This window comes from Pavona decussata, unplaced genomic scaffold (assembly GCF_977016875.1).
Source record: "Pavona decussata unplaced genomic scaffold, jaPavDecu1.1 SCAFFOLD_534, whole genome shotgun sequence".
In the NCBI taxonomy this organism is placed as follows: Eukaryota; Metazoa; Cnidaria; class Anthozoa; order Scleractinia; family Agariciidae; genus Pavona; species Pavona decussata.
Genome location: NW_028145835.1, coordinates 18,339 through 38,153, shown reverse-complemented (window position 1 = coordinate 38,153; position 19,815 = coordinate 18,339). Strand labels below are relative to the sequence as shown.

Sequence of the window (19,815 nt, the reverse complement as noted above, 5' to 3'; positions counted from 1 at the left end):
CTTACATTTATTTACATGAAAAAGTTAATGTTTTACTAAATGTAGTTGGCACATCAGACTAAGCGTCAGGATATAAAAAAATGGGAAGAGTGTCCTTGGTTTCCATTTTGAATGAGGTGGAACTGTAATAGCTTGTAGCATATGAGACTGATACAGACTAAATTAAATTTCCCTGTCTCTATAGATGCTGAAAGAAATAAAAACATGGAGGGTAAGTTATATTATTTTATAAAATAATACAACATGGATCATTGGTTTTGTTCATTACTAACATTTTATTTAGAAAACTTTTATACCTGCCAACCCTCACGCATTATGCATGAGTCTCGCGCCTTCGGACTAAATTAAAGACATCGATCTCACGCATCAAGGACAATTTCTTACCCATGACTCACAAAACCGGACGAGTTGTTTTTAACACATGATTAATAACACAATTTCAATTCAAATTCCCGTGAAAAGGCGCTTAATGTTGACTTTGTGTCCTAACTGTATTACAGTACACCGAAATTTTGGCAAAAGCTTTCAAACGGCTACAATCCGTTCGAATCAGAAGTGTTCAAAGGTCGTCGGAACATCTTCGGACATTTTCGGCCACGTTCGGAAGTCTTCGGAAAATAGTCGGAAATCTTCGGAACAAGACAAAAATCTCACGCATTTGACCCAGAAAAAGTTGGCAGGTATAAACTTTGTAATTTAAAGGAATAAGAATACATGTAACCTCAACTAAACTTCTGTTTAATTTACCTTGTATGAAATTGAGATGAAGCTTCTCGGGTTTTTAAATCCAGAAAAAATTTTGGTCAAAGTCAGACATTAATTAAGTGGTTAGAAATTTAAAACCATTATACATTGGTGAGTGTTTTTTCCACTTTTCTCATGCATTCTGAAAAGAAATTGTTGAAAAGAAATGTGCACTGTATTAATTTTTGGGTACTTCAAGTCCATGCATTACACTGCAATAAAACATGTGCCCTGTGCCTGAGTCAGGCTTTATTGAGTTATGTACAATCATGTGATTGAATGATACAATACATGACCTAAATAAACGAATCTTTCTTTTGCTTTCAGTCTTACATGCAGAAGAAGCGACAGGTTCAGCCGGCAGAGGTGATGGTAAGTTATTTATAAGAGAACATAGATGAATCATGTTGTGAACGCGTTTTGACATTAGGGAATTGTTAAAGATAACTTGTCCCTTTCACTTCGGCTACTGTCAGTAGCAATTAACTCACGTTTTAAAAGTTATTTCAGCACAATTTGTGCATTTAGTCATGTTTACTATTGAATTCCCTAATTTACAAGACATTTGTTTGTTAGCTGTCGACAGAACAAAGATTGCAATGTTATGCATTTTACTGTCAGTAAATACCTATAGTAACTTAAGAGTATGAGAAAAATATTATTTTAAAACCCAAATCTCAGTTGCAAGTACTGTCTATGGAGAATCAAATATTAACATAATAATATTATTATCCCGAGAAATTGTGCATACTATCACCTTATCCTTAGGCAAGGAGGCTGTAGGCTATTCTGGCTAAAATCACAGGATATTCTGCAAGATTGAGCGGAATAATCATTTATTAAACACATTGACAACAAAGTACAGGTTTTAATTGCAGGAATTAGCTCAGGAGACAATGTTTGTTTTGAAATTTTTCTCCCCAGCACCTAAAATTGCATTCAGTATATGGTATTACACGTATTAACTGCAGGGCACGAATACCATTACCATATGTAAGCTGCAGTCCAATCACAAATTATAATTAAATTGCAGAATCCAGTTAAATAAGAACTAAATAATTGTATAGCAGAGGAACCTCCAGTGGTGAGAGAAGGTAAGTCATTACAAAAATGAGAAAGATCAATAAAATAGTAAATTATTAAGTAGCAGTCAAATGATAGTTGCAAGCTCAAGTTTTATGTGTTGATAGTTGTTTTGCTCTTTCACTCAATGGGTTGTTCCAGAAAAAATCCACACCTCCCCGACGGATGGGATTCTGGAAATTCTCGCGGGAGGGGGGGTCAAAGACTCTGGAAATCCAGGCGGGAGGGGGGTTGAACTTGAGAAATGTCTTCTGCAGGGGTCATTTCGACCGATAGCTTACGCGATTCGAACATTTAGTACTTCGGTGACACTTCAGCGCTCTCAGACCCTGAAAATAGTAGAAATATTTTGTTCACATATTTCTCACTTAAAATAAATAATAATTACTCGCGAAGCGAGGTTAATAAATTCCGATGGTCTCACTAACTACACCTTCTTTTCCACTGGTAAAACGCGCCCTATCAAATCTAACCTGACCTGTGAAACTAAAAATATAATATTATGAAAGGTGTTTGTCATCGTGGTTTAAAATGATAGATGAGTTAATCGTTTGTCTCACGATTGAGTCACAAAGATGTGGATCGCGACGTTTCGACCGCTATACTGCTGGTCTTCATCAGGCGATGGTGTCGACTGATTGCGTGACAGTATAAGTAGCACCTTGGTTTGTGTTGATTGGTGCGTTTCGATCCTCTCTTAGGCTGTTGTTGATTGGAGGATTTCAATCCTCGTCGTTCAGAGTAGAAATTGTTCCCTCGGCCGTCCGCCTTGGTACCGATCGGTTGCTGTGTAGTTTGATCGTGGGCATCCACGCTTCCGGAATTTCAATTCCATTATCCCTATTGATGTTGTCAGGGTGAAGTCTTATGTGAATAGCCTCTTTAACCCTATGGGTGTACCAATGTGGGTCTCGGTCAATAAACTTAACCTCATCCCAGAGCGGATAGTGGCCCGTCGCATTGCTGTGTTCTGAAACGGCGGAGGATTGGGTTCGAGCAAGCCGTATGTCTCTATCGTGTTCCTTAATCCTTTCATGCATAGATCTTCCCGTCTCTCCAATATAGACCTTGCCACACTCACAGGGAATCTTGTAGACTACTCCGTCTTGTCTTGCAGGGTCGACAGTGTCCTTAGGTCGCACTAGGTGTGATCTAAGTGTTGTGTCAGATCTGAAAACTGTCCGTATGCCTTGCTGTTGTGGGCAACGGCGAAGAGCCTCTGATAACCCTTTGACGTATGGTAGCACCGCAGTAGATTTAATTTCAGGCGCTGGTTCTTTTGTGGCTGTTTGTTTCTTTGTTTTCGTAATGTTTTTCACAAACGAAAACGGATAACCGTTAGAAACAAGAACTGATGAGAGGTGTTTCTTTTCTTGCGAGATAACTGATGGTTTAGTTATGAGGTGTTTCGATCTATCGTACAGGCACTTGACAATACCGCGTTTTACAGATTGCGGGTGGTGTGAATCATACGCTAGGTATTGGTCAGTGTGTGTAGGCTTTCTGTAAACACTGGTAGAGAGGTAGCCATCCGAATCTCTAGTTACCAACGTGTCAAGAAAGGGTATGGTGTTGTTGGTCTCAGTTTCCATAGTGAAGCGGATCGTTAGTTGTTGACTATTGAGGTGTTGCAGGAAAATGTCAACTTTGTCTCGACACAAGATGGTAAAGGTGTCATCCACATAGCGTTTCCAAATCTTAGGCATACAAGGCGTAGAAGTCAAAGCTTGTTCTTCAAAATCCTCCATGTAGAGGTTAGCTATGACAGCGGATACTGGGCTCCCCATGGCTGCTCCCTCTTGTTGCCCTTAAACTAATCCATCATACTGGAAGTATGTGGATCTTAGAACGAAATCCAAGAGGTCCGCAATCTGTGCAGGTGTTAAAGTCGTGCGGTTAGCAAGACACGGGTCAGCTTCTAGTTTCCGTAACGCGGCCTGTACGGCGCCTTCGATAGGTACGTTTGTGAACAGTGATTCTACGTCAAAAGACACCATGATCTCGCTCTCTAGTACCCTCTCACCGTTGATAGTGGACACGAAATGAGCTGAGTTGTTAACTGTATACTCTGATTTCCCTGTTAAGGGAGATAACACATCGGCTAGGTAGGAAGACAGATCATAAGCAAAGGTGTTCACACAAGAAACTATAGGTCTCAGAGGTGTATTTACCTTGTGTATCTTAGGAAGGCCATAGATTCTAGGTGGTTGCTTATGTTTGGGCCTGATCTTATTATATACGGACTCTGTCAGGTGCCCACCTCGCTTCAGGTTCAGAAGCTTTTCAGTCAACTTTCGGCTCAAACGGTCCGTTGCGTCTTTATTAAGAAGTCGGTATGGACCCTTCTCAATCAGTGCTTTCAGTTTATCGTCATAGGTGTTTTTGTCTAGCACTACACTGGCACGACCTTTGTCTGCCGGGAGAATCATAATGTTCTTATCCTCTTTTAAACCTTTGAGAGCTTGTTTCATCTCCCTGGTGATATTAGGTTCAGGAGGCTTGGCCTTCTGGAGGATAGAGTTTACGTTTCTCCTGACAGTGTCTGCCTGTTCTGCGTCAAGTGGTCTTATTGCAGATTCAACCTTGGCAACTATCTCAGTGGCTGGGATGCTTGTAGGTGTTACAGCAAAATTTAACCCTTTCTGTAGTAAAGATACCTCAGCGTCGCTTAAGGACCTGGAGGATAAGTTGATAACCCATTTGGATTTGTCAACTTGAGGTGTTCTGTCAACATGAGGTGTTCTAGTCGTAGAAACAGAGGACTGTTTCTCGATCAACAGGTTATCGAACTTTCGTTTCTGTCTGTCTCTGGTCTTATTAAACAGTCGTTTTGTGTTGCAACTGATCTTTTCAAGTATCTCAGAAGCATCTTTAGGCGAAAGAGTGGCTGTTATACTCTTCGCTGTAGAGTGGCTATCCTGCATCGCATTTCCCTTAGCCCTCTGAGCTAGTCTGATTCTCTCTCTTAGCAATCTCAAGGATGCTAGTTCGGCTACTCTGTGACCGCCTTTGGTTGGAACTGGCGAACGGACCCGAAGGTCTCTAGGAACAACGTGGTTCCTTACGCACCTTATAAGAAAAAAAAAATTAATATAATCTACATGATCCAATGTAACCGCTGTAATTTACAATACATAGGAGAGACTAAACGACGCTTAAAAGACCGCTTTAATGAACACCGCCGCACCATAGATAACCCTAACACTAAATCTAAACCCACCACAGCCGCAGAACACTTCCTCACCGCTCCTAACCACACCGCTAACGACATGCAATTAATTCCCATAGAAAAAGTCTACTCTAACCGAGACTCAATACGTAAGGCCAGGGAAGCCTTTTAATCTCAAAAGGCAGAACACTTTCTCCACATGGCCTTAATATTCGCGAAGAAATGTACTAGCTTTTTTCCTTTTATTATTTTTTATTCTTTGTTATTATTATTTCATTTGCTTCATATTTTATACTGTCAATCAATAGGCAATATCACGGTTTTCCACGCCATTTTGACGAGTAGGCAAACACGCTTGAAATAGCAGTGTTTGTAGGGAAATCCGATGTCAAATAATTTTAGTAAAACATGGCTTCTGAAGAATTCATGAATTGGAAACTTTTGGCACTCGGAAAAGGATTTTAGGAAAAAAATTTGAGGGATGTAGCTATAGCTGTGCCAGAAAGCGTCCATTCGCGTTTTGAACTTTCCATACATTTGTCTGTAAGCGAACCAGCCGTGAACTGCTACTAAAAATAGTTCGCGGGAAAAAAATACAGACAAATGTATGGAAAGTTCAAAACACGACTGGAAGCTTTCTGGCACAGCTACATCCCTCCAATTTTTTTTCTTAAAATCCTTTTCCTAGTGCCAAAAGTTTCCAATTCATGAATTTTTCAGAAGCGATGTTTTATGAAAATTATTTGACATCGAATTTCCATACAAACACTGTTATTTCAAGCGTGTTTGCCTACTCGTCAAAATAGCGTCGAAAGCCGTGATAAGGCCTATTTAGTTTAACGTAGTTCCGCTATTGCGCAAATATTTGTCAGCTATATAAGCGTATGTCCCAATGTAAATTTTCATTATACCTGAAGAAGGCTGGTTTGGCCAGCCGAAATATAGTAACCTTTAAACCGTAATTCTACGTTATATCGGTCTCTGCTTCTTTTATGATTTGTCTTTGTTAAACCGATCAGATCAACAATTGATCCAACGTATACCAGCAGGATTATCGTCCACGGTTGTTGCTTGGACTTGACTCTTAATAAATTTGTCGGCGGGCCGAGCCGGCCCGAGCGGAGCTAAGCCGCGCGAATTCGAGGGAAAAATATATTTATATATATATGTATGTATGTATGTATGTATGTATGTATGTATGTATGTATGTATGTATGTATGTATGTATGTATGTATGTATGTATGTATGTATGTATGTATGTATGTATGTATGTAGGTATGTATGTATGTATGTTTATATATTTCGTTGAAGGTGTCCGCAATGTTGCCTAGCAACGGTGAAAAACAAAATATGAATGACGTCAGGCTGTCTGGCGTCGTCTGGAGCAAAATTTGCATACATCGGGAAAGTTTGCGTGCCAGATCAAATTTCAACTGCAATGTTGATCAATATTCACTGGATACAGAACTATCTCTCCAGAATCTTTTCCCTGTCTTCCAGAAATCTTTTTTGTGAAAGATTGCATATAAGAAATTACACGTTTTGTGGCCGCGGTAAAATAATTTTCCGTGGGAAATAAATTCATCGAACACGACAGCGCTGCACTCCCGTTGTACATTTCATCGCGTCAGAAATAGATTTTTAACTGCAAACTAGCCTGTGGAACTATGAAAAGACCATGCTCATCAAAATAGTTGCTATATTCAGAAACCTTTTAATCTCCTCATTCGATGCTACAATACGAGTAAAGAGGGCTTTCCATCCAGCCCCAGCTTCGCGAGGTTTTGCGAGTCACGTATTTCTAGTTACAGTGGTAACCTCTCTGAAGTCCCATCGTTCGTAGCACAGTTGAACAAGCAGCCAGTGCGTTTTCTGCGTGCAGTTTTAAGATTCCATGGGTATTGTCCATACACAAAGGATGATCTCATTCGCTTTTCCTCATTGTTGCTCCTTTCTTTTTTTAGTTCCATGCGATAGTTTCTAATATTAGCCAAAGCTTTAGAAATTGAAAAAGAACATCTTCTAGACGTGATTGTGCGTATTTTCTATTAAAAATAAATTAAATTTAAGCCTAATATTTTTTTTTATGAAATCCAGGCGAAAAGGGGGGGGGGGGGGGGTCTTTTGTTTTGGAAATCCAGAGTCCGGCACATTTATCAAATTTGATAACCGGGACCAAAACAAACTATTAGCCAATCAAACCTCAAGTTACAGTTCACGTGACATGTTATCATAGCAGCCATCTTCTTTCAATATGGTGGCCATTTCAATATGAAAACATTTTGATGGGGCTCTCATTCAACATTCGATTTCGGTCACACAGTGAATTGTACGCAAGAAAAGGTTTAGAATAGTAATTTTGGCCTGACATCAGGAAAATACGAAACAATCTTTGTCCATAATTAACTGACAAAGCTCATTTTGATATCTATCGAAAGCCTCATAGCGTCGTGGTGGACAGAGGAAACCTCGAGCGGCTTTGGCTAAAGAACAGAATTCCTGAGCGATAGCCGATCAAAAAGAAACTGTAATCCCAAGAAAATAACTTCCATCAAAGATGCTTGTTTATTGCATAAATATTAACATGATTTGAACTTCTTGTTGCCTTGCTCCTCTCCTTCTTATCCTTCGTCAATCTGTATGAATGAAGAAATGAAGAAATTTTGCGTTATAACTAACTTTTAAAATGAGACTTCATATCAATTTTGTCTCGTTCTTGTACCAGGGAAAGTGCAGGAGGCGATGATTCGATTGAGTAGCGACGTGTGTAGAGTCGCTTCGATCTGTCCTAGATAACTGAAGCGACGTACTGCAATAGAAGTAAAATAAAAAATAAAATAGAAGTGCAACGGCCAAGTCCCGTGTAAATTGTTCTTGAAAGGGCGTATTGAGGTTGTTTGCTGTGGCTCAAAGCTCGAACTGTTGTGAGTCTGGCATTGCACGGGCATTAAACACCAAGCATAAATTTGTAAAGGATAATTACATTTTGGGAAAATTGTAAAATCGTGCTGTGAAGGCATACCTCAACATCCGGCATGTCACCTTCATCACCGAGCTCTGAAATCACTCTCTGTGGTTACTTTCGACTGGCTGGTTATTAATCTAACGACGAGAACAGAAATAAAAATATTACAGTCATGTAAATGTAAGCTTAAATGTGCCACCTAGAAAAATACGAATTATTTCCGTTCGTATCCAGTCATATTAGTAACGATACTGAACAAGACAAAGACATGTAATTGCCAAAGAGGCATTTCCGGAACAAAGCGTTCGATAATTTTCGACTGAGTTGTTTATCAAAATCGTTCCTGGATAACCGTCTTAATTTTGAAATCCTACCCTTCATCACTAGACTTTCCCGCAGTCCATGAGCTCCTTTTTCTCTTTATTGAGAAAGAATTGTACTCGGCCTATTTGCTTGCCAGCAACATCTCTCAACGTACACGCTTTCTTGGCGCTCTTGGACATCAAGATTCCTCCGGTATTTATTCCACCGAGAGCAACTCGCATTGTAAGTTAAGAGGAATCCCTGTTTCCAACGGTTAAGTACCTATTTTCTCTCGGTTGAAATCCATAATGCTGCCCTCATTTCAAGTCATCCTAGAAGCACAGGTAATTAACAATGGCGGTCAGTGGCGGAATCAGACCGCAAATCAAAATATCATAGTGCCCTTTCACAATTCTTCATGCCCTCCGACAAATAAGTGTTGAATCGAAAGATATATTAATGAAGATCACGACATTTTTTCTTCGTGTACCACAAAAATTTACAACTACCTTAAAATTGATGGCAAAGACAATAAACATAACTGAAAGGGACTGTCATTTCGTAGCACCTCTTCAAATTGCAAGGGAAGATCTCGCATAATTCTTTCCCGATGGTCGCCATTTTTGCAGGGCCTTGAAGTTTATTGTTCTATCGACGTTCAGGCCTGGAATTCTGGGTATGGAACGCGAGCACAACCGAAAAATTACCGAAACTATTGAACGCTCTCCGAAAACTCACCGAGCTCTGAGCTGGCGCCATGTTGTGACGTCACGCGGTTATCAAATTTGATAGCTGTGCCGGACTGGTTAAAAAACGACCCCATCCGTCGGGAAGGGGGGGGGGGGGGGGTGTGGATTTTTTCTGGAATAACTCATTACTATTCCATGTATGTCTACATGTAAAAACAGTAGAAATACATAGAAATACATGTAGAAACTCAATTTTGAAGTATTTATTCACAAAACATACAGATACATTGTAGAAAAAAAAACCATCAACAAGTGAAAAGTCTACAATCCCTTTCAAGAAAAAGAACATAACCCCAAATAAATTTAAAAGTGTCATCTCATATTAAGTAACAATGTCTCTTTAATTACTTCTGTTGTAGTCGTTCCTACATTGTACAACACTAAAATTCCATTACCGCTTTACATCTCTTCCAGACACTGAGATCACTTTCGATAGCACCTCCTACACTCAGGGGAACTCCACGTTGGAAAAGCTGCCTTTAATGTTCAAGGATCACTACAGCAACAATGATTTTGTCACAAATGTTGAAAAGTCCTTGAAAAAGTGAAAAAATCATCTCTTGAAAAATCATCTATTTATTTTTTTATGACTTTTACTGTGAGAGTTCACTTAAAAAAAGATGAATGCGCGATTCCAAAAATCAACTAGACCGAATACATATTCTATGGTACCTGCAAAGAAATATACAGTAGAACCCCAGTAACTCGAACTCTAAATGGAAATGAAAAACTGTTCAAGTTAACGGGGGTTCCAGTCATCAAGGTTGATTAAAATATTCAATTTTCCAGGTTAATAATTAATAGTTTATTGATTTTCAGCACTTTGGTGTACAATGCAGTGCAAATTAAACTTATTTCACAAGAAACTAATGTGATATCTCAATGGGCATCCGTGGTGAGTTATAAGAACCAGAAATTCGAGTTATAGGGGTAAATTTTGATATTCAAAGGGAAACGAAATTTAATTCTAGTTAGCGGGGTTTTCGAGTTATCTGAGTTCGAGTTAACCGAGTAAAAATGACTGAATAGTTGGATCAAATTGAAGGAAATTGAGACTCAGTTTGAGTTAACCGAGTAAAAATGACTGAAAAGTTGGGTCAAATCGAAGGGAATTGAGACTCAGTTCGAGTTAGTGGGGGAGTTCGAGTTATCCGAGTTCGAGTTACCGGGGTTTTACTGCATTAAATAGAATCTTAGTCTAATGTTTAATAAAATCTTACTAATGATACATATTAAACATTAATGTATGTCTTAAGAATTAATGTTCATGCAACTCTTTTAGGGAGAAATTATTGTTGAAAGAATAACCATGCAAAAGGTTATTACATGTACATGATTTGATCAACAGTTCTGCATAGCAGATATTGCTGTTAAATGAAAGGGTAGATATCCAAAAAAGGCAGCTAACAAAACAATCAAGCAGTCATTAAAAAGGTTACCTTGGTCGATCGGCCATGCTTGGTGCATGGCTTTGCAGCTCTTGTTTGAGCCGAATTTGACCTTAATTTCAACTGAAAGAAAAATCGATGGAGTGATGAGGTATGACAAATCCTCTTGTCTTCTGCGATCCAGGAGAGGACTCCCACAAAGTTCACACTCAGTGTGCTGGACGGCATAAAGCATTGAGGAACATCTCTCAAGCTTCGACATGCAGAAAACATATATTGAGGTACTGGGTATGGAATTACCCTCCTCATGTTAAGTTTGATTGTTGATCTTCTGCTTACACTGACCTCTTGCTTAGCAGTTACTGTTGATGTGGCTGTACTGGATTCACCAGATGTTGAAGGAGATACAGTGTTTACTGGACCTGAGTCTGATGACAATTTCAAAACACAAAAAAGAATATGCAGATGGGGACAAATTGTTCTCAACTTCAACTGTTTGCTATTGCCACTTTTCCTTGAACAGCTCTTGTTTGTGCAGCGGAACAGTCCATCACGCTTCTGTACATGACAATACCCTGTGGGGTTAGATGGTCCCTGGGAAACACCATGATAAATAGCATGACAACTTTGAGAAATTTCAACGACATGCCTAAAATTTTCAGGAGGTTGAATTGCTTCCAACAACATTCTTTGAGTTGAGTTATCACATTTGTAACTTTTAATGTCATCTTCATGTATGTTCTTGGCCAAAGTTGGCGAGGAAAATGACTTTAACAGATTACAATGTTCACATGAAAAGGGAATGCCACTTGCGACATGAACTGCTCTCTTTTCTTTGCATTTCTCTGAGTGACAGACAAAATCAGAGCTTGATTGTACTACAAACACTCTATTGTGTTTGGAATTGATTTGAACAGAAAACAACTTGAGTTGTGGTGATTCAACTGTAAGAACAGTACAGCTTGGTGGGGCTGTGTCTAATTTTGGCTTCTTCAATTTGGGCTCGTGCTTCCCGCCAATTTTAAAACCACAATTCGGGAAAATATTTGGCATCCATGCATTAGAATAAGTGTATCCGCAACCACTGGGGCACTGCCCAGTTGCTCGTGATGTCCACTTTGTTGGGTTCTCCTAAAAAAATTAAAAATTGTAGACTATTAAATAAGGCAAAAGCATCGACAAAGCAAATGTATTGATAACATTAAATAATGTTTAATATGTTAATGTAAGTATTAGTTACTATAGAATAAGAACAAGGAGACAAAAGCAGATTGATAAAACAGCATTCATGCCTTCTCAATCAACTTGATTTGAGTGCACAAAAAAAAACTTATCACAAGATTCCTTGCTGAAAAATTGCCCATTATTTAAGATGCCCCACTATTAAGTGTTTTACGACCAACTGTCCCACGACTCTTTCCGGCTGCCAGGCATACAGCTACAGCATTTAATAAAACCATTTTAATACTTGATTTGTAACCACGTGACAAGGCGGCCATGCTGGATGATAATACGTAGAATTGTTTTTTCTTGAGGGATTTTCATGAAAATAGAGCTAACCACTCCTTATCATACAACATGGCAGCTAGCTTTGACTTCAGGTGCAAACAAAGATACATGTATTAGAATAATATTAATAATTAGTAATAATCCTAGATTAGAGAGTGTGTTCGATGTCACCAGGCTATCCAGATCCCAGGCTAAATCTCTCTTTGTGATGTCATCCCCCCTGCAAAAAAAAATCTGTGGGGGATGCCAGATGTGCGTCCCAAGATCCATCGACCCATCCACGACAAGTCCCATAAAATCTTGATTCAAATCCACATTAGGAATACTACTACTACTGATATTTATAATAATAATATAGTTTATTTTTCCCATATTAAGTCTTTTCTTATGGTTTAAAACACTGTGCTCGAAACTGAGAATGTTTTGATGAAAACTGTGAATAAAAATCGAAAATAATATGCGTTTCTATTCTATTAGAATACGTGTGAAAATCACCATAAGATTATGAATCGGTATATTTCTGTATATACAGACAACAAACAGAGCGGGGGCAGCTAAAGAAAGAGTGATAGACATAAGACTAAAACAAAGAACAAAGAACACGTGAGCGCGAATTGATCAAAAGTCACTTTGAAGTTATGAAAGTAAGCCTATATGAAAATCAAAATCTTGTCACTTTATCGGGTTTTCAATATAAATGAACACTTTAAGTAAAAATTGCGCAGTGAAAGATGAGGAAAACACGTCATTTCTAATAAAAAAAGAGTGTGCTCAGCTCGAAATTGTGTACTACATCTTAGGGGGCCCACACAATGTGTCTGTGTAGCCGATAATTGCAGAAATGCCGTTTACTGTTTCCTCCTAAATTAGGCAGTCTAAAGGAAAGTTATTACTTTAAGTTTCGATAAGCACTAGCAAAAGGGTTAGGTCCCCGCAATTACCATATGTTAATTACCCGAAATTTAGACCCCCTGTGGTCTGACCTCTAGTAAGCGACCACATATCCTTGGTATTATGGGTGGTTGCTTTCGGGAGGTTCGACTGTATAATTGCATAATATTGCTTTCTTGTAGTTTGTGGAAGAGTGCTAGTATGATACATTGTACTAGTGGTGTGTATACTCAGTTGCAAAAACACCTAAAAAGCATAAACCGTGAACAAGGAGACCCAACGGAATTGTGGGTAGTGTTTAAACAATAACTCATTTCCATAATCAATAATTTACCATTCTCATTGTTCGCAATAAAAAGTACAGTGCTAACTTAATTCTTCCGAATAATTTTCTACCAAATATATATATTTGCTTAAGTTCATTGCATGTTTTGAACTTAGGCAAATCGCGAATTGTGTATCACTCAAATTGGCCCTTGTTGGCCAATTTGAACACTTTAAGGAAAGCTTGGACAGTTTCCATCATTTACCACGTGTAACTAATTTTGGTCAACAACCGTCGCACGAGTAGAGAACATTATGCAAATAAATTGACTACACTTATACCCATAAAGCCATTGGGTCTGATCGTTCATGGTTTTTACTTTTTAGGCGTTAACGTTTTTGCAATCGAGTGTATACATTAAAATAAAAACACGCAAAGATTTCGGCACAAACCAAAAAAACCAATTATTGTTTTTTGGTTTGTGCCGAAATCTTTGCGTATTTTGTTTAGCGACCAAATTCCACACGAAACATTACGCTACATAAGGATAATGGTTAGTTTATAAAGAAACTATGGTGCTCCGTTAGTAGGCAGTAGAAAGGAATGTTTGGTTTATCGCGAGACTTGATAAAAACGGTAAATTCCTCTTTAGTAATACAGTGTTCGAGCACTGACAGTTCGAGCGTAATGGGCTTCAGTCAGGCATCCAGTGTTTTTCAGGGGTAAATTAGTGTTACCTTGGTAGAATTCAAAATTCCAAAACGCTGGACTGTTGAAGATAACCTTCCACTCCAATACTCGCTGCACCGTAATTTGTTAAACTTAGTAAACTTAGTAAACATAACAGAGATTCAAAACTTTTGTCCATTTGAACATTTCCCATGGCTCAGTGACCAGGCCTTTTTGTCACACCTCCTCGCACACCCCCTTTCTTGTCCAATGGCATTAATGCGAACACTAAGCTGTCAATCAGATTGCTGCGCGCCAGTCCGCGGTCGCTACATATTTCTTTGCCAAACTAAATGTATAGGATGTCTTTGCATTGAATGGAAATTGACGCCAGTTTTTACGCAGGTACACTTCAAGTTATTCAACGAGGGCTGTCGAAATTGAATTTGCGGTTTATTTTACGACGTAGAGGCAAAACTTCTCGTTTTAGTACAGGAACACGACTTCCAAGAGGTTACTGTGTGGTCTACGGAAAGCATAGGTACATGTACCACTTCCAAAGCTAAACTAGCAGCGGAAGAAATTGCGAGTAAATTTACCCTAATGGATTGGAAATTTCATCAGTGCGCGAAGCGCACGCATTGAAATTATAATTTCACGAGCAAACCGAAATAAGATATAATAGCGTATTCTCCCCGTTTTCCCGCCAATTCAAGCCATTTCAAAGTCAAATCGAGGCTATAGAGCCTCGCTTCCGTGTTCTCCCCTTTCATTCTCCAAAATCGGTGAGCGCAAGGGAGCGGAAGAAGACGAGTTGAGACGTAGGATAGGAAACAAAATAACTTTATTGTTATGTAGTAACCGCTTTGCACGTGAAAAACGAATGCACTACATTGATAATAAACAATGAAGTGATAAACGCAACAATAATGGAGTACAAACGTGTGCTCAAACATTCCCAAAGAGTGGAATATCGTAACTATCAAAAAATGCATGACATGCAGCTTGAATAAGAAAAACTACAACATTGATCAAGTCACTGTAAGTCTCCATTAGGCCTCTTTCAAGGGTCTTGACTGTCACTACACATCCTAGTTGTGCTTAGCACCTGGAAGGAGGAAGGAAACCGAAATAAGATTTTGTCTCTTAAATCCCTAATAGGGAACATAAATGGGTGGGACAGGGTGGGACGCTATTATATCTTATTTCGGTTTGCTCGTGAAATTATAATTTCAATGCGTGCGCTTCGCGCACTGATGAAATTTCCAATTTCACTTCACAAACCTCAATAAGATATAATAGCGTATGTTCAAAGCACCTAACCTTCCTGGAGCACCGTGGCCTGGAAGGCATCCTGTCCTGCCCCCTCAGAGACAATATCCCTTAAATAGTGTCTTCTGAAAGTGGACTCTTTCTTCCACTTTGCCATGTACATTATCTCCTGACATGAGAGCCCTTTAGCTTTGGCCTTAGAGGTTGAAGCACCTCTGGTTGAATGAGCTCGAAACTCAGAGGTGTCAACCCCTGATTCTTTCATCATTTGTACTAACCACCCAGCAATTGTACAAGGAACTACCTCCTTATGTGGTTTGATATAGCTCAACAGTAGCTGATTTTTATTGCAATCAGAGCGCCATCCTTTAGTGCGTTCTAAATAACAATTTATGGTTGAGACAGCACATAAGTCAGGGTTAGTGTCAAAGGCAGTGAATGTCACCTTAAGGGGACACTGACCTTTCTTCCTAGATTTTGTTAACCGACCAAGCTCAAAGACTATGCAGCTCTCTTTCACTGTCATGTATCTTAAATCAAGAGCCCGAAGGTCAGAGGTCTGCCTGCTGAAGCAAGAGCAAGCAGCATACTCAGCTTAAGGGTCAACTGTTTGTCCGAAAGGTTGGCATCACATCCTAGAGTGCAAATATGATCTAGCACCCTATCAACATCCCACATCACCACATACCTTGGTTGTGGTGGCCTGGCATTGAAACATGCGTTCAATACTTTGCAAACCAACTCATGTTGCCCAACCTTACAGCCTTCAATGGGCTTGTGAAATGCTGAGATTGCTGAGCGGTGGTTATTAATTGTACGATAGCATCTGCCTTTATTAAACATTTCTGTGAGGTAATCAGCTATAGAGGCCACAGTGGAGCAAAATGGATCAATTTCTCTCTGATGACACCAGCCACACCACTGTGACCAGGCGCTATTGTAAGCGCTCGTAGTTCCCTTGCGCCAGGAGTGGGAGCTGAGTAACTGAGCAGTTTGCTCTGAAACTCCTTTTGCAAGGATGTTTTGCCTGAAACCATCCAAGCCGCTAGTTGTAAGCTTCCTTGTAGAACAAGGGGGTGTGGCTGTTGACTGGGAGACATAAGGATGTTCTCGAGAGGGGGGAGCAGAACTGGCTGTCTGCAAGACATTTCTAGTAGAACTGGGTACCATGCTTGTGTCTGCCAAGTTGGTGTTATCATAACTATTGTTGCCTGGTCTTTCCTGATCTTTGCCAGACAACGGCAAATCATTGAGAAAGGTGGAAAGCTGTAACCTTTCAGTTTCGACCAAGGAATCTGAAAGGCATCTGTTGCCTGGGCAAATGGGTCTGGAAACCAACTGACATAGTTCATCAGTTGAGCATTGAGACGGTCGGCAAACAGGTCTATCTCTAGGGGCCCCCAGAGTTGGTCTAGTGCCTGGAATATGCTGGGATTCAGTTTCCAATTGCTCGAGTCCCGGAAGTGCCCGGACTCCCAGTCTGCCTCGTGATTGTTTTTTCCAGGAAGATATTCTGCTGTCAGTGTAATTTGTTTGGTCAGAGCATAACCCCATAATTCCTGGGCTATCCCTACCAATACCGAGGATCGTGTCCCCCCCATTTTCAATACATAAGCCACTGCTGTCCTGTTGTCCATTCTCAGGTGGACATGCAACTGCCTTTCTTTGGCAGTGAAAGCTCTCACAGCAAACAATGCTGCTTTCAGCTCCAATGCATTGATATGAAGGGTGTTTGATTCCTGCTGAGACCAAAGTCCCCTCGTGCGAACCCCTTGGCAGACTGCTCCCCAGCCCTGCAGTGATGCATCTGTCGTTATTACCAGGTCGGGGGCTGGAGTAATTATTGACCGACCATTCCAGGTGGAAATCTGATCCGCCCACCATTGAAGGTCGTTCTGACAATTCTGGTTGAGTGATACCATTGTCTCGTAACTCTTTCCTGCTAGCAGACCTTTCACTTGCAACATTTGCAAGTGTCGGTAATGCAAGGGGGCAGGGAGAACAGCCTGCATTGACGAAGTCAGTTTCCCAATTATTTTGGCTAGGGTTCTGACGGAGGCAGTTTTTTCCCGAATCAGGTCTCTGCAAGACTGGATGAGTTGATTCATTTTTTTCTTAGGCAATGATAAGTTCATTTCCATTGAACTTATCACAAAGCCTAGGTACTCCATGCAATGTGAAGGATCTAACACTGATTTCTTCCAGTTGATTACAAAACCCAAATTCTGAAGTAACCAAAGGGTTGAGTCCCTGTCCCGCAATATTCCCTCCCGAGTCTGATTGAACACAATGATATCGTCTAGATAGACAATCATCCTCAGGCCAAGTCTGCGTAACAGGGCCACCACTGGTTTCAACAGCTTTGTGAAGTAAAGAGGGGCAGGAGCTAGACCAAAAGGGAGGCAAGTGAACTGATACCGTGTGCCCCCCCAAATGAACCTCAGGAAAGGCTGATGCTGCTGGCTCATGGGTACACAAAAGTAAGCATCTTTGAGATCTATCTTGATCATGAAATCCTTTACCTGAATTATATGTTTGAGGAGGTGCAATCCCTCCATTTTGAAGTGTTGATACACTATGTGGGAACTCAACCTCTTGAGGTTGATCACTGGTCTGCTCCCCCCGTCTTTCTTCGGAACCAGAAATATTGGACTGATAAACTCCCCTTTCATTGGAGAGACCACCTGAATCGCCCCTTTTTGCAACATTGCTGCAATTTCCTGCTCTATGTTTTCTTTCTCTGACTGATTGTGAGATATATGAGGGGGCATATTTGTCTGGAGTGGAGTTTGTTGAAAGGGAATCACCACACCAGTGACTATTTGTAAAATGTACTGATCTTGTGTCAGTAATCTCCAATTGGTTTGAAAAAAACTGGAGTCTCCCTGCCAATGGCAGAGACCTGCTTAAAACTGATGTGTCCAACCCTAGTTTTCTTAGAGCTGGTTGGATGTCCGTTGGGACTATCTGAAATGACGTCTCCAGAATTTTCTTTTGCAATCTGGAGCTTGTCTTTTTGATTCAGGTGCTCTCTTTTTGACCCTGAATTTAACTGACTTGCCTTTTGGATATCCTTTGTAGTTAGAGCTCTTTCCTCGGAAGGAGACAGACTTGCCCCCACCTCTACTCTGAAATGAGGGCCCACGACGAAAGGGCTGAAAGCTTCTGGAATCTTGCCTAGAATACCTTTTGCCTCGGGAGACCTGAGGGGACGGCCGGGAAGTGGAACCAGTAATATGGTGTGAAATCTCCTTTGTAGATTTCCTAATCTTTGTTGCTGTACGGAGAGCCTTGTAGAACTTTTTCCCAAACAAAGTCTTATGAGACTTGGTTAATGAAGTCCCGTGTTTAGTAAGAAGTTTTTTGGCTTTCTTCATGTCCCCTGTGAGGCGAAACAGGACTGCCAGCCTATGTGTATAAGAAAGGCTTACTTTTGCCTGTCCCAGAAGAGAGACACACTGTTCCACCAGCCTAAGGCAGTCAAATAAATCGAGATCTTCACTGGATTCCCCAGTGCGAACTTTTTCTAAAGTAAGCCATAATTTCCCAAGTGGTCCCATGACATTAGTGAGTCGGGACTGAACCTTGAATAGATTGTTGTCACTTTCACGACCATATGACTTCCTGAGAGACTCAAATATCTCGTCCAAATAATCATCGACTGCTGGGGTTTTGAGACAATCGATACTGGGTACTGAGTTGGAATCCAGGACTGTCTCATGAATGGATTTGTCTTTCACACAAGTAGTGAATTTATCATTCACGTATTTCACCATGCCCTTTGTCAAGTCAAGCTTGTGACAGGCTTTGGTTTCCGTGTCAAAACGCACGTATTCATCACCCTCGTGCTTCGGCGGGGTGTTGTTACTAGTATCTCGCTCAGCTAGTTTTTGACGTTTCTTGTGAGCCGTGTGTCTACTATCCGACTTGCTGGAGTCTATGTCTTCACTCGATGAAGAGCCAGACTCACTGGAACTACTAGAACTGCTTGAGGACTCCTGACTTTGCCTCCGTGAAGCAGGTAACTGAGAGCCTTTCGACCGTTCCGTTGAAGGCGTAGAATTAACCCTCTTATCTGGGGTGTTTGCCTCATCTGAAACCGCAGTAGAAATCTCCTCGTTATCTGCCATCTGTATATTAGCTTTTCCAAGCAGGATGGCTGAATTTGCGAAGGATTCGAGCGAATTCTTTTAGCCGACGAGCAGCGGGAAGCGAACTAGCGCGAAGCCATTTTGGAGAATGAAAGGGGAGAACACGGAAGCGAGGCTCTATAGCCTCGATTTGACTTTGAAATGGCTTGAATTGGCGGGAAAACGGGGAGAATACGCTATTATATCTTATTGAGGTTTGTGAAGTGAAATAGCATAACCTGCGATGATGCCACTACTATTAAAAAATGTGTAGAAGTTTCAGATGGCCATGCTTTCCTAAACGTGTTATCTGAAGGATGTGGATGTTTCCAAAGAGGTAAGATCGAGTTCGTAAAGAAGGAGCAAGCCGCGGTATACAAAAATTTGTTACCATTTTAGTTGACTCATGAAACCTGTAAACGATGAGACTGTTATTATTGTTATAGCAATTTTTTTTTATTATTTGAACTAAAGGTAAACTGACCATCATCAACAAATGCAAATGCTGATGTTTCAAGCATTAGTCTCTGAGAACGGTGCCTACTATTGTTACTACGCATACGTTCTTTCCATGTCGAGTTACTCCGGTTTCCTATAGGTGGTGCCTACTAATACAGGGATTTTTTGGGTGCTTTAAAACCATGGAGAGAAAGCAGAACTTAGCAAATTATTTTGGT

The 19,815-nt window shown here is 40.4% G+C and overlaps 2 protein-coding genes across 2 annotated transcripts; both read right to left on the bottom strand.

The window, feature by feature from the left end:
• Positions 1 to 3,626: 3,626 nt before the first annotated feature.
• Positions 3,627 to 7,262, bottom strand: LOC146449958 (uncharacterized). Its single transcript, XM_085100939.1, has 2 exons — positions 7,210 to 7,262; positions 3,627 to 4,896 (listed from the first exon to the last, which is right to left on the bottom strand). The coding sequence occupies exons 1-2, from the start codon at positions 7,260 to 7,262 to the stop codon at positions 3,636 to 3,638; spliced, it is 1,314 nt and encodes a 437-aa protein (XP_084957065.1). The 3' UTR covers positions 3,627 to 3,635.
• A 7,071-nt stretch (positions 7,263 to 14,333) lies between these two features.
• LOC146449957 (uncharacterized) lies at positions 14,334 to 19,363 on the bottom strand. The gene is made up of 2 exons (XM_085100943.1): positions 18,070 to 19,363; positions 14,334 to 14,844 (listed from the first exon to the last, which is right to left on the bottom strand). Exons 1-2 carry the CDS (start codon positions 19,136 to 19,138, stop codon positions 14,828 to 14,830), a joined length of 1,086 nt encoding a protein of 361 aa, XP_084957069.1. The 5' UTR covers positions 19,139 to 19,363; the 3' UTR covers positions 14,334 to 14,827.
• Positions 19,364 to 19,815: the final 452 nt, after the last annotated feature.